We start from the raw sequence: 13,998 nt of genomic DNA on the forward strand, positions 1-13,998 counted from the left end.
CCCATTACGGACGGGTCACGGGAAAAGTGACCTGACCTCCCATGAAAAAAATACACTGTGTAGGTGCATTTTGAGTTAGCGGAGCGCCCTCTACAGGTGCCGGAGCTGCCTCTACAGGTAGGGGAGCTCAGGTTGACACGTGCCGGAGCTCAATTGAGCTCACGTGACAGGTGCCGGAGCTCAAGTGACGCTTGCCGGAGCTGAGCTCCGCCAAGCTCCGGCTGAAATTAAGCACTGGTTGTAACTGTTTGTTTTTTACTGTTGAGACCGAAGACAGATTTACACACGTGGACAAATAAATGAAACTAACTAACTAACTAACTAACTAGACAAGAGAGAACAAGAGGATGAGAGGAGGAAAGGAGGAAAGGAAAGGGATGAGGGAGAGAGGAGTGGAGAGCAGAGCAGAGTGGATGTGAAGGGTTAACTGCAACAAGGACGTTTCTCAGTTTCTCAAACCGAAAGTAGAACGCCGACAGAGAAGGGTTCCAGACAGCTCACTGCACTCTCTCTACAAAACCTCCGTTCCACAGAACTTTTACAGGAATACTTAAAGACACGTGAGTACAACAAATAATATATTAGATAATACAAGATATATCATTCATTGACAGAGAATGTATCCAGACACGATCTTATTGTTGTTCTTTGATATCTTCAGTAAAACAACAACAACACAGGTTTCAATATTGTAGCTGTCAACAGGGCCGTGTTAAAGTCATGCCCCCCGCCCCCCCCCCCCCTCGTAACCCCCCATGTTTCATAAAATGAAAGATTGAATTCCCAGTAGGCTTGTATTGTCTTTACACAAACAAACAGTTTTGCATCCCCCCCCCCCCCCCCCCCCCGCCCCCCCTGCCAGTTTTGGAAAAAGTCCCCACATGTTTTACTTAAGTAAAAGTATCAATCAATACTGCCATGCAGAAATACTCTAAATGTCCCATTTAAAGTATTAAAATGTATACAAATCTTTTGGAAAATAGCAGCTGGTAGATCCGCTATTTTCAAATGGCCAATATATATATAGTACATATAGAACAGAACTGAAGTGATGAATGTGTGTTTCGTAATAATACATCTGCAAAGTAACTAACGTTTTCAAATAACTTTAGTGGAGTAAGAGTATAATATCATAGGCACATACCTATGATAGCACATCTTGCCTATGCATGAACTAAATACGTCCCTGACCGTCAACATTGCTCTGTTCCAAAACAATAATATAATTGAAGAACTACATTTCTTTCACTTTGTATTTCCAGCGTGTAGAAATGGCGTGTGCCGACAGCAGCCTCCTGTCTGAAGAGCAGTTCCTGTGTTCTATCTGTCTGGAAGTGTTCACTGATCCAATCAGCACTCCATGTGGACACAACTACTGCAACACCTGCATCACACGTTACTGGGACACTAAGGATGTGTGTCAGTGTCCGCTATGCAAAGAAACCTTCTACAAGAGACCAGCGTTCTCTGTTAATAAAGTCCTCTCCGAGTTGGCCGATCAGTTCAGGAAGTCAAAGCAGCTGAAGAAAACTTCAGCCACAAAGTCAGAACCTGCTGAACCAGATGACGTCTCCTGTGACGTCTGTACTGACAAGCTCAAGGCCGTGAAGTCCTGCCTGATGTGTCTGACCTCCTACTGTGAGACTCACCTGGAGCCTCATCACAGAGTCTTAGGATTAAAACGACACACACTAATCGACCCCGTGAAGAACCTGGAGGACTACATGTGTAAGAAACATGACAGACCTTTGGAGATGTTCTGTAAGACCGACCACACGTGTGTCTGTCAGTTCTGTACTCAGTTAGAGCACAAGTCACATCAGATTGTATCTCTGAAAGAGGCATATGAAGGAAAGAAGGCTGAGCTAGGAGAGGCAGAGTCTGAGGTTCAGCAGATGATCCAAGAGAGACAAGTGAAGATCCAGGAGGTCCAACACTCAGTAGAGCTCAGTAAGAAAGATGCAGACAGAGAGATAGCAGACAGTGTGCAGGTCTTCACTGCTCTGATCAGCTGTATTGAGAGAAGCCAGGATGAGCTCATTGGTGGGATTGAAGAGAAGCAGAAAACAACAGAGAAACAGGCTGAAGGCTTCATCAAAGATCTGCAACAGGAAATCACTGAGTTAAAGAAGGGAAGCTCTGAGCTGAAGCAGCTCTCACATACTGAAGACCACCTCCACCTCCTCCAGAACTTCACATCCATCAACACTGGATGGAAACCCACCAAGGACTGGACGAAGGTCAATATCCATCAGTCTCCACACCTGGGGACTGTGAAGACATCTTTGGCTCAGCTGGAGAAGACACTCAGTGAAGAGATTGAGAAGGAGCTGCATGATGCTGAGCTGAGGAGGCTCCAGCAATATGCAGTGGATGTGACTCTGGACCCTGATACAGCACACTGCGAACTCATCCTGTCTGAGGATGGAAAACAAGTGAGTCATGGAGACGTGAAGAAGAATCTCCCAGACAACAAAGAGAGATTCTCCCGTTGTTCCTCTGTCTTAGGAAAACAAAGCTTCTCCTCAGGAAGGTTTTACTATGAGGTTCAGGTTGGAGGGAAGACTGCCTGGGATGTAGGAGTGGCCAGAGAGTCCATCGACAGGAAGGGACCAATCACATTGACACCCAAAGATGGTTACTGGACTATAGTGTTGAGGAATGGAAATGAGTACAGGGCTTGTGCTGGCCCTTCTGTCCTCCTCCCTGTAAGAGAGGAGCTCCAGAAAGTGGGAGTGTTTGTGTATTATGAGGAGGGTCTGGTCTCCTTTTATGATGTGGAGTCCAGAGTTCAGCTCTACTCTTTCACTGGCTGCTCCTTCACTGAGAGACTATATCTATACTTCAGTCCTTATCTTAATAATGGTGGTAGAAACTCTGCTCCTCTGATCATCTCTCCTGTCAGTCACACTGATTAAAAATCAGCTGAACATGAACAGGTCAGTTTTCATTTAGAAAATAGGCTAGATGATGGACTGTTGATTTACAGTTTTATTTCCAGTCAACTGTCTGCTCAAATCATACAGTTCATATTCTACTGCATATACAGACATGATTTTACATGATTGTCTGAAGTACAGACAGAGATTAATATGATAAATTGAGTATTTGAGTATCATAAAGTATTTCGTTTAAAATGTATTGCCTGTGAGTCGTTGAAATCTTATCTATATTCCTTTCTTCGTACAAGGAATTGGTTTATGTTTTATTTGATTGCATTCAAGTTTAAGTTAAACCCAATATTTTCATTAATGTGAATGAATTCTGAATCAGAATCAGGAATTTGTGTCATTGTCAGAGTCTTGTTCATTAATGCAATTACTATAGAATTGCTAATTAAAATATATAACGATTCTGATGTTACATGTGGATGTGTGTTATCAATTAGAGATAGCATATGCGATTCTTAAAAATAAATCAGCCATTGTAATTATGTACAAATATCTGTGTGTGCACCAATTGAAATTTACTCATATTATAGTAAAAAAAAAAAAGAATGACTCTCGTGGTTTATTCTTTTCATAGAATGCCCAGTAAAATGTTCAGTGTGAACTTATGCATTTAAAACACTGAGAATGTACAAAATAGTTATTGAACAAAGTATGATAACGATAAGTATAACCATACATGACTACATCCAACATGAATGAGGCTGTTATTTTTAGGCTGTTTATTTTTATTAACTAAAATGTCCACACGCACGCACGCACACACGCACACACACACACACACAATATGATTACACTAGTATTTTATCTGCACATGTCCATCCAGCCATCCATCCATCTTCAACCGCTTATCCGTAGTCAGATCCACCAGAGTGCTCCAGACTTCCCTCTCCAGAGCAACATTAGTGACTTCCTCCTGGGGGATTCCGAGACGTTCCAAGGCCAGTGACTCGATGTGTTTCCTCCAACTGCGCCTTGGTCTGCCCCGGGGTCTCCTCCCAGTGGGACGTGCGTCAAGGACCTCCCTAGGGAGACGCCCGAGAGGCATCCTAACCAGATACCCGAACCACCTAAGATGGCTCCCTTCCAGGCGAAGGAGCATCTGTACAGTGACACATTGCTACTCATGGAGTAGGCCTACGCAGCCATGATACCACAGTACAAATCTGTATTTACTAACTTTCATAGCAATTCTCAGGAGGCCATGAGACCAAGCTTGTTTGCAGTGGTTCTCAAACTGTGGGTCGGGACCCACTGGGGAGTCCCCATATTATTTTAGGGGGGTCCCCATGCAGGTGACAGTAAGTAAAGTGAAAATGTAAGGGACTTTTAAGATAACACCTAAAAAAGGAAATTAAATGAAAAAAGACCATTACTGCATCAAAAGTGTTCAACAAATTATGCATATATAAATACAGATTACAGACACACGGAGGCACCACTCAAAAACTGGTCAAACATCGGCCAAGTAGTGATAGTCAAATAATATAAGAAAGAGGCAAACATTGTGGAAATAGCCGATCGACAAGCTCACAACGCCTTGCATCACGAGGCATTGTGAGCTTGTAGTTCGGCTATTTTCACAATGTTTATCTGTGGAACCGAGTCAACATGCCTAGAACATGCCAAATCAGGGTGTGGGCGGCACTCATTTGTGTCACTTTATTTTCACCATGTAACCATGTGTTGCATCCAAAGAGCGTCAGTTTTCAGTGTGCAAGGCTCTTCTGGCTGTTTATGGATCTTTCATGCTGGCCTCTTACACCTGTTTACAGCCCTATAGTAAGACATGAGTTTAGAGCACACACTTCCCTTCCTCCTTCACCATCACTTATACTATACTATAGTTTGTACTATAGTACTTAAACTTCTTATTTAATACATTGTGATGTTTAGTATCTTATAGAGCTATAGATGTCTCCACTGGGCCTGATAGCTAATGTTTTGGTGACAGTCTGTCTTGTTATGGTTCAGCTTTAATATGCATATTTTTCAATTTATTTTCATTTAAAACCCATTTCAAACGTCGCGAATATAGCCGGTCTACAAGCTCACAACAATTTGCATAGCAACCTGCTGTAAGCTTATAGATCTATTTAGACTATTTCTGAAATAGGGCTAAAGTGATTAATACAGTTTAAGGGCCCCAGACGGAGATCACGTCAAGTTCAAGTTCAGTTGCCCGAGACGGAGATTGATAAATAGGACGGAGATTAATGATATCAAAACCGGTCGCATCGCTCCACAACCTAGGAGCGCTTGTTGCCCAATCCTCTGTGTTGCACAACAGTGACACGTCATCGAAAATGTTCCCTGCCTGTTTAGCTGACGAAAACGAAAATCTTAAAACGTTCATAACTCGCGATCTAAATCATCCCGTCTCATTATGAAAAAAGATCCTGTGTTAGACGGCGTTCCGCGGTCCAGTCGCTAGTCGCGATAGATTTATTCTTACCTCCCGTTGTGGTCGATCGACTCTAGAGTGGTGTGGCTATTGTTAGCTGCTACACAGACATTCACAACAACTTCCGGTCCCCCGGTAAAAGTGGTCCGGGCGCTATAAATGATGGGCACATTTTATTAATGGATTAAATAGGTCTGGGCCCTCAAGGTGTTCATGTATTTCTGAGCCAGGGAGACACAAAATGTCTCTCTTGGGTCTCAACTAAAAAAGTATAGGCAGCTGTGATCGACCCCAATAAGAGGAGAGGAGGAAAGGAAGGGGATGAAGGAGAGAGGAGTGGAAGGCGTTTAGGGAGAGGTGAGGAGAGAGGAGTGGAGAAGCAGAGTGGATGTGAAGGGTTAACTGTAACAATTTTGGGAAGGGTTTCCTTCCCTAAACCGAAAGCACATCACTGACAGAAGATGGGTGGCAGACAGCTCACTGCACTCTCTCTACAAAACCTCTGAACTTTCACAGAAATCCTTAAAGACAGGTGAGTACAACAAATAACATATTTGATAATACAAGATATATTATTCATTGACTGAGTATCCAGATATATGATCTTATTCTTATTTGTTGATATCTCCAGTAAAAAAAACACAGGTTTCAATAATGTAACTTTTTCTTCTTTCTAATTATTTGTTCACCCCAAAATGTTTTGTTTGTTGTCATGATTTGTCACGCCCTGGATTAGAAGTCCTCAAGTCAAACACCAAATGCCTTGACTGGAGCATTCTCCACTCTGCTATAACAACAGCCTTCCCCCTGCGGTTGTTGGGAGACATTACATCAAGTAGTGTTCATGCCTTTAACAAGAGGCCCAACAAACACCTCCTCAGTGTGACTGTAAGCCCTTCAAGAGGCAGAACAAACACCTCCTCAGTGTGACTGTAAGCCCTTCAAGAGGCAGAACAAACACCTCCTCAGTGTGACTGTAAGCCCTTCAAGAGGCTGAACAAACACCTCCTCAGTGTGACTGTAAGCCCTTCAAGAGGCAGAACAAACACCTCCTCAGTGTGACTGTAAGCCCTTCAAGAGGCAGAACAAACACCTCCTCAGTGTGACTGTAAGCCCTTCAAGAGGCAGAACAAACACCTCCTCAGTGTGACTGTAAGCCCTTCAAGAGGCAGAACAAACACCTCCTCAGTGTGACTGTAAGCCCTTCAAGAAGCCCAACAAACACCTCCTCAGTGTGACTGTAAGCCCTTCAAGAGGCAGAACAAACACCTCCTCAGTGTGACTGTAAGCCCTTCAAGAGGCAGAACAAACACCTCCTCAGTGTGACTGTAAGCCCTTCAAGAGGCAGAACAAACACCTCCTCAGTGTGACTGGAAGCCCTTCAAGAGGCAGAACAAACACCTCCTCAGTGTGACTGTAAGCCCTTCAAGAGGCAGAACAAACACCTCCTCAGTGTGACTGGAAGCCCTTCAAGAGGCAGAACAAACACCTCCTCAGTGTGACTGGAAGCCCTTCAAGAGGCAGAACAAACACCTCCTCAGTGTGACTGTAAGCCCTTCAAGAGGCCAACAAACACCTCCTCAGTGTGACTGTAAGCCCTTCAAGAGGCAGAACAAACACCTCCTCAGTGTGACTGTAAGCCCTTCAAGAGGCCAACAAACACCTCCTCAGTGTGACTGTAAGCCCTTCAAGAGGCCAACAAACACCTCCTCAGTGTGACTGTAAGCCCTTCAAGAGGCCAACAAACACCTCCTCAGTGTGACTGTAAGCCCTTCAAGAGGCAGAACAAACACCTCCTCAGTGTGACTGTAAGCCCTTCAAGAGGCAGAACAAACACCTCCTCAGTGTGTGACTGTAAGCCCTTCAAGAGGCCAACAAACACCTCCTCAGTGTGACTGTAAGCCCTTCAAGAGGCAGAACAAACACCTCCTCAGTGTGACTGTAAGCCCTTCAAGAGGCCAACAAACACCTCCTCAGTGTGACTGTAAGCCCTTCAAGAGGCAGAACAAACACCTCCTCAGTGTGACTGTAAGCCCTTCAAGAGGCTGAACAAACACCTCCTCAGTGTGACTGGAAGCCCTTCAAGAGGCAGAACAAACACCTCCTCAGTGTGACTGTAAGCCCTTCAAGAGGCAGAACAAACACCTCCTCAGTGTGACTGGAAGCCCTTCAAGAGGCCCAACAAACACCTCCTCAGTGTGACTGTAAGCCCTTCAAGAGGCAGAACAAACACCTCCTCAGTGTGACTGTAAGCCCTTCAAGAGGCAGAACAAACACCTCCTCAGTGTGACTGTAAGCCCTTCAAGAGGCAGAACAAACACCTCCTCAGTGTGACTGGAAGCCCTTCAAGAGGCAGAACAAACACCTCCTCAGTGTGACTGTAAGCCCTTCAAGAGGCAGAACAAACACCTCCTCAGTGTGACTGGAAGCCCTTCAAGAGGCAGAACAAACACCTCCTCAGTGTGACTGTAAGCCCTTCAAGAGCCCAACAAACACCTCCTCAGTGTGACTGTAAGCCCTTCAAGAGGCAGAACAAACACCTCCTCAGTGTGACTGTAAGCCCTTCAAGAGGCAGAACAAACACCTCCTCAGTGTGACTGTAAGCCCTTCAAGAGCCCAACAAACACCTCCTCAGTGTGACTGTAAGCCCGTCAAGAGGCAGAACAAACACCTCCTCAGTGTGACTGTAAGCCCTTCAAGAGGCAGAACAAACACCTCCTCAGTGTGACTGTAAGCCCTTCAAGAGGCAGAACAAACACCTCCTCAGTGTGACTGTAAGCCCTTCAAGAGGCTGAACAAACACCTCCTCAGTGTGACTGTAAGCCCTTCAAGAGGCCGAACAAACACCTCCTCAGTGTGACTGTAAGCCCTTCAAGAGCCCAACAAACACCTCCTCAGTGTGACTGTAAGCCCTTCAAGAGGCCGAACAAACACCTCCTCAGTGTGACTGTAAGCCCTTCAAGAGGCAGAACAAACACCTCCTCAGTGTGACTGTAAGCCCTTCAAGAGGCAGAACAAACACCTCCTCAGTGTGACTGTAAGCCCTTCAAGAGCCCAACAAACACCTCCTCAGTGTGACTGTAAGCCCTTCAAGAGGCTGAACAAACACCTCCTCATTGTGACTGTAAGCCCTTCAAGAGGCTGAACAAACACCTCCTCAGTGTGACTGTAAGCCCTTCAAGAGGCAGAACAAACACCTCCTCAGTGTGACTGTAAGCCCTTCAAGAGGCCAACAAACACCTCCTCAGTGTGACTGTAAGCCCTTCAAGAGGCAGAACAAACACCTCCTCAGTGTGACTGTAAGCCCGTCAAGAGGCTGAACAAACACCTCCTCAGTGTGACTGTAAGCCCGTCAAGAGGCAGAACAAACACCTCCTCAGTGTGACTGTAAGCCCTTCAAGAGGCAGAACAAACACCTCCTCAGTGTGACTGTAAGCCCTTCAAGAGGCAGAACAAACACCTCCTCAGTGTGACTGTAAGCCCGTCAAGAGGCTGAACAAACACCTCCTCAGTGTGACTGTAAGCCCTTCAAGAGGCTGAACAAACACCTCCTCAGTGTGACTGTAAGCCCTTCAAGAGGCTGAACAAACACCTCCTCAGTGTGACTGTAAGCCCTTCAAGAGGCAGAACAAACACCTCCTCAGTGTGACTGTAAGCCCTTCAAGAGGCAGAACAAACACCTCAGTGTGTGACTATATCTAAAGACTAATCATTGTGTATATTCCTGCACTATACCTGCATCCAGTGATCTTGGTGCAATATAGAAATTGATCTATTGAAGATGCTGACGTTCAAATGTACATATTTTTGTTTTGATTGTATTGCTGTATTGTTGTATTGTGCTTTCTGCTTTGGCAATGTAAACGTATGTTTTCTCATGCCAATAAAGCCCTTTGAATTGAAAATTTAATTGTGTGACTGTAAGCCCTTCAAGAGGCTGAACAAACACCTCCTCGGTGTGTGACTGGAAGCCCTTCAAGCTCAAGGACTTTTAATCATCAAACATTCTGTTTATATACAGTATACCGCTGTATAAAGTATACAGTATATAGCTGTGTAAAGGCCAGCCAGGAAGACAGAGGGACGGGGCTTAAGCAATTCATGGAGGCAATATAGACATTTCCACATACTGCCTACGGCGAGTATAGTGACTAGGAAAGGCGGAAGTGAAATTACTGCAGACGAAGTGAAAACATTGTGAAACTTGCGCTTTATGTTTACTTTGTGGCCGATTAAGACGAAGAAAAAAATGCATGTCAAGGAGATGCAAATATCAAAGATATCCGTACATTTTGATCCCATTCTTACCCAAATACGTAGTTCCGTACTGATGTCATTAATTATGTTACTTTGCCCGAATATGGTGTTTGTGTGGCTGTACCGATATATAATGTTAGCATGAGTAACAGAACTGCATTGCTATTTGCTAGAGACACTCGAGGACTTCACTTTCATGCACTTTGTAATTGTCCAAAATGTGGCGCTGGACCTTGCACCCGAACAGAGGAACGAGGAGATGCTTCGCTGCTGCCGTAGCGGTGGGACACAAGCTGTTTGAGTTTGAGTTTGAGTTTTCTTTTTATATTTTGGGGTATTTTTGCCTTTATTGATAGATATACAGTTTGACAGGAAATGGGGAGAGAGATGGAGTGTAGACACGCAGAAAAGGTCGTCGGGGTCGGGACTCAAATCTGTGACACGCTGTCAGGAAGCAGAGCACGGAGGGTACCTGATGTGAGGGCTACTATGGTATGGTGGTCATGGGGTAAAGTGAAATTATTTAGCCAATGAAAGAGAATTATCCAGCCATTGGGATTCCGTTACAAATTGAAGCTCAAGGCAGAGGGACATTATTTATTTTTTTAAGATTTGTTTTTTCTGCCTTTATAGATAGTTTCAAGTGAAGGAAAGGAAGGAAAGGGAGAGAGAGAGAGAAGGGGAGAGACACGCAGCGAAGGTCATCATGAACGGGACTCGAACATGCGACACGCTGTCAGGCCAGAGCCTATATGTGGCATGATGCGCCTGGACCGCTAGGCCAGCAGGCGCCCCGAGGGAGATTATTTAGGCAAAGTTTTTCTTTAGGAAATTGATGAGCCCGTTTGTGGAGCAATCGTGGGAGGTGATCTCAGAGTTGTCTATGAGCTCAGGTTGTATTTCCTTGGCCAGCTGCTTGCCCAGCTCGACCCCCCACTGGTCATAACTGTTGACGTCCCACACCACACCCTGCACAAAGATCTTGTGCTCGTACATGGCGACCAGAGCTCCAAGCACGAAGGGAGTCAGCTTCTTGAAAACAAGGGAGTTTTGGCATGGAATTGTTATGTAGATATGTTAGAAAATGGATAATACAGCTAATTGTAGTCAGTAACATCACTATCAAGCTGATCAGAATGATTTAAAAGCCCTTCTCTTCATGTCGTTTCCCTCTCCACCGTCCCTAGTCTGTCCTTCTCCCGGTCCGGGCTGTTTCAGAGCTCTGAGGACCGAGAGGCAGCAGAAAGACATCACAGAAATGCACACCATGTCAAAGCCCAGGGAGAAGTACAACAACACCGTCAATGACCAACAACTAAACGAGCTGAACGCAAGCACCATCAGCCAGACGACGCAGCAACAGGACACCTTGTACTGAAGAGCTTTGTACCTGAGAAACAGCACAGGGTGAACCACCGCCACGTAGCGCTCCACACAGATGCAACACTGGAACGACGGACCAGAGTAGGCTGAAATAGCAGTAACAACTTCAAGAACCATGGACAAAATATAATTGTGCGTGAAGAGTCATGCAAGGTGAAATACAGAGGCCAGGGAAAAGATGGTCACGGATGCAGTCAGGTTGAGATAGAAGAACTCCGAGGCTATCGTCCCACCAGCTCCACTCAGTATCAGCCACACAACGCAGCCGTTGATGGGGAGACCCAGGATGAGGTTGACAGCAGTTCCTAGTGTGTCGACGGAGACGTCTGTGCTATTCTCCAGCGTGCCGTTCATCTTAATGGTTAATGTGGTTAAACGCTAACGTGACATGGATGTGTTCCAGGTCTCAATGGATTAAGGCTCCGTGTGTGCGCGCTGCAACTGGTTCAAAAGAGAAAAACACAATGTCTGGATTTGAGTTCAGTTGACTGAATATAAACATTTCTGAACAACTCTTCGCAACGTTCTTCTGACAACAACAACTATCTAATGAACAAAGAGTGAAGGTTTAAAGTGATCTCACCTTTTAGATGCCAGCAGAGAGTCTCTGAGTCTCTTCTCCAGACAGTCGCTGTCTTCCTGACAGCAAATACTCCAAATGATGTACTCTCTACTCCCTTCCCTGCTCCTCTTTCCACTGTATTTCTTAGTGTACACCTGGCACTCATGAACATTTTCATATTTCTTGCCATGGTTATTCCATGGAAATGTAGATTCAATCACCCATACAGTCGTTTTGCAAACTTTGTCGAGGTTACAACAGCACAGGTTGGATAACCTCAGGCATGGCAATAATTGGTTTATTCCATACATTTACATTACACACATGTAGCCTTTTTTTGCCCCCTTAAAGGAGAATTCCATACTAAAAGGCTTTCTTACTTTTCTTTGTAGTTGTTACGTCCCCACCAAAGAGGTCCAGGTGTTATTTTGTGCAAAAGCTCCTTATTGGCTATTTCCCCTACCATAAGCCCTAAATGAATTGCATTGAATTGAATGGGAATTGAATTTTTTTTGTATATATCCTCTCTTCATAATGTAAATAATATCCCAAGCGGCACACTTTACTACTTATTTCGATGGAAATAAGCAAATTAGCACAACACCCCATAGCCCCATTCAATTCCCATTCCATTCAATGCAATTCATTTAGGGCTTATGGTAGGGGAAATAGCCAATAAGGAGTTTTTGCACAAAGGTAAGAAAGCCTTCTAGCATGGAATTCTCCTTTAAGGAATGATGAAGACAGAACAGAGAGGGTGGCTGCCAACTGGGGGGACTTTCTGGGCCAGTATTTGAATCATCCTTAAAGGACAGGCACAGTTCGGCCATTTTCTCTCACCCAAATTCAAACCATCTGAGAGTTAAGAGTTCAGTGCACGGCGGACCCACTTCAACTAAAATGACCTAAAACAATGTTTATAAGAATTGGCACGGCGGCCTAACAGTTCCAAGTACAAGCACAAGTGAAGGGCACGGTAGGCTAAGTGAACTTAAGGGCACGGTAGGCTAAGTGAACTGAAGGGCACGGTAGGCTAAGTGAACTGAAGGGCACGGTAGGCTAAGTGAACTGAAGGGCACGGTAGGCTAAGTGAACTTAAGGGCACGGTAGGCTAAGTGAACTTAAGGGCACGGTAGGCTAAGTGAACTGAAGGGCACGGTAGGCTAAGTGAACTTAAGGGCACGGTAGGCTAAGTGAACTTAAGGGCACGGTAGGCTAAGTGAACTTAAGGGCACGGTAGGCTAAGTGAACTGAAGGGCACGGTAGGCTAAGTGAACTGAAGGGCACGGTAGGCTAAGTGAACTTAAGGGCACGGTAGGCTAAGTGAACTTAAGGGCACGGTAGGCTAAGTGAACTGAAGGGCACGGTAGGCTAAGTGAACTTAAGGGCACGGTAGGCTAAGTGAACTTAAGGGCACGGTAGGCTAAGTGAACTTAAGGGCACGGTAGGCTAAGTGAACTCAAGGGCACGGTAGGCTAAGTGAACTTAAGGGCACGGTAGGCTAAGTGAACTTAAGGGCACGGTAGGCTAAGTGAACTTAAGGGCACGGTAGGCTAAGTGAACTTAAGGGCACGGTAGGCTAAGTGAACTCAAGGGCACGGTAGGCTAAGTGAACTTAAGGGCACGGTAGGCTAAGTGAACTTAAGGGCACGGTAGGCTAAGTGAACTTAAGGGCACGGTAGGCTAAGTGAACTTAAGGGCACGGTAGGCTAAGTGAACTCAAGGGCACGGTAGGCTAAGTGAACTCAAGGGCACGGTAGGCTAAGTGAACTCAAGGGCACGGTAGGCTAAGTGAACTCAAGGGCACGGTAGGCTAAGTGAACTTAAGGGCACGGTAGGCTAAGTGAACTTAAGGGCACGGTAGGCTAAGTGAACTTAAGGGCACGGTAGGCTAAGTGAACTTAAGGGCACGGTAGGCTAAGTGAACTTAAGGGCACGGTAGGCTAAGTGAACTTAAGGGCACGGTAGGCTAAGTGAACTTAAGGGCACGGTAGGCTAAGTGAACTTAAGGGCACGGTAGGCTAAGTGAACTTAAGGGCACGGTAGGCTAAGTGAACTTAAGGGCACGGTAGGCTAAGTGAACTTAAGGGCACGGTAGGCTAAGTGAACTTAAGGGCACGGTAGACTAAGTGAACTTAAGGGCACGGTAGGCTAAGTGAACTTAAGGGCACGGTAGGCTAAGTGAACTTAAGGGCACGGTAGGCTAAGTGAACTTAAGGGCACGGTAGGCTAAGGTAGGCTAAGTGAACTTAAGGGCACGGTAGGCTAAGTGAACTTAAGGGCACGGTAGGCTAAGTGAACTTAAGGGCACGGTAGGCTAAGTGAACTTAAGGGCACGGTAGGCTAAGTGAACTTAAGGGCACGGTAGGCTAAGGTAGGCTAAGTGAACTTAAGGGCACGGTAGGCTAAGTGAACTTAAGGGCACGGTAGGCTAAGTGAACTTA

The 13,998-nt window shown here is 45.5% G+C and overlaps 1 protein-coding gene across 1 annotated transcript; it reads left to right on the plus strand.

The window, feature by feature from the left end:
- Positions 1 to 438: 438 nt before the first annotated feature.
- On the plus strand, positions 439 to 3,240 carry LOC306930621 (E3 ubiquitin-protein ligase TRIM39-like). Its single transcript, XM_079511680.1, has 2 exons — positions 439 to 560; positions 1,263 to 3,240. Exon 2 carries the CDS (start codon positions 1,272 to 1,274, stop codon positions 2,916 to 2,918), a length of 1,647 nt encoding a protein of 548 aa, XP_079367806.1. The 5' UTR covers positions 439 to 560; positions 1,263 to 1,271; the 3' UTR covers positions 2,919 to 3,240.
- Positions 3,241 to 13,998: the final 10,758 nt, after the last annotated feature.

This window comes from Electrona antarctica (genome assembly GCF_951216825.1).
Source record: "Electrona antarctica genome assembly, chromosome: 10".
NCBI lineage: Eukaryota > Metazoa > Chordata > Actinopteri > Myctophiformes > Myctophidae > Electrona > Electrona antarctica.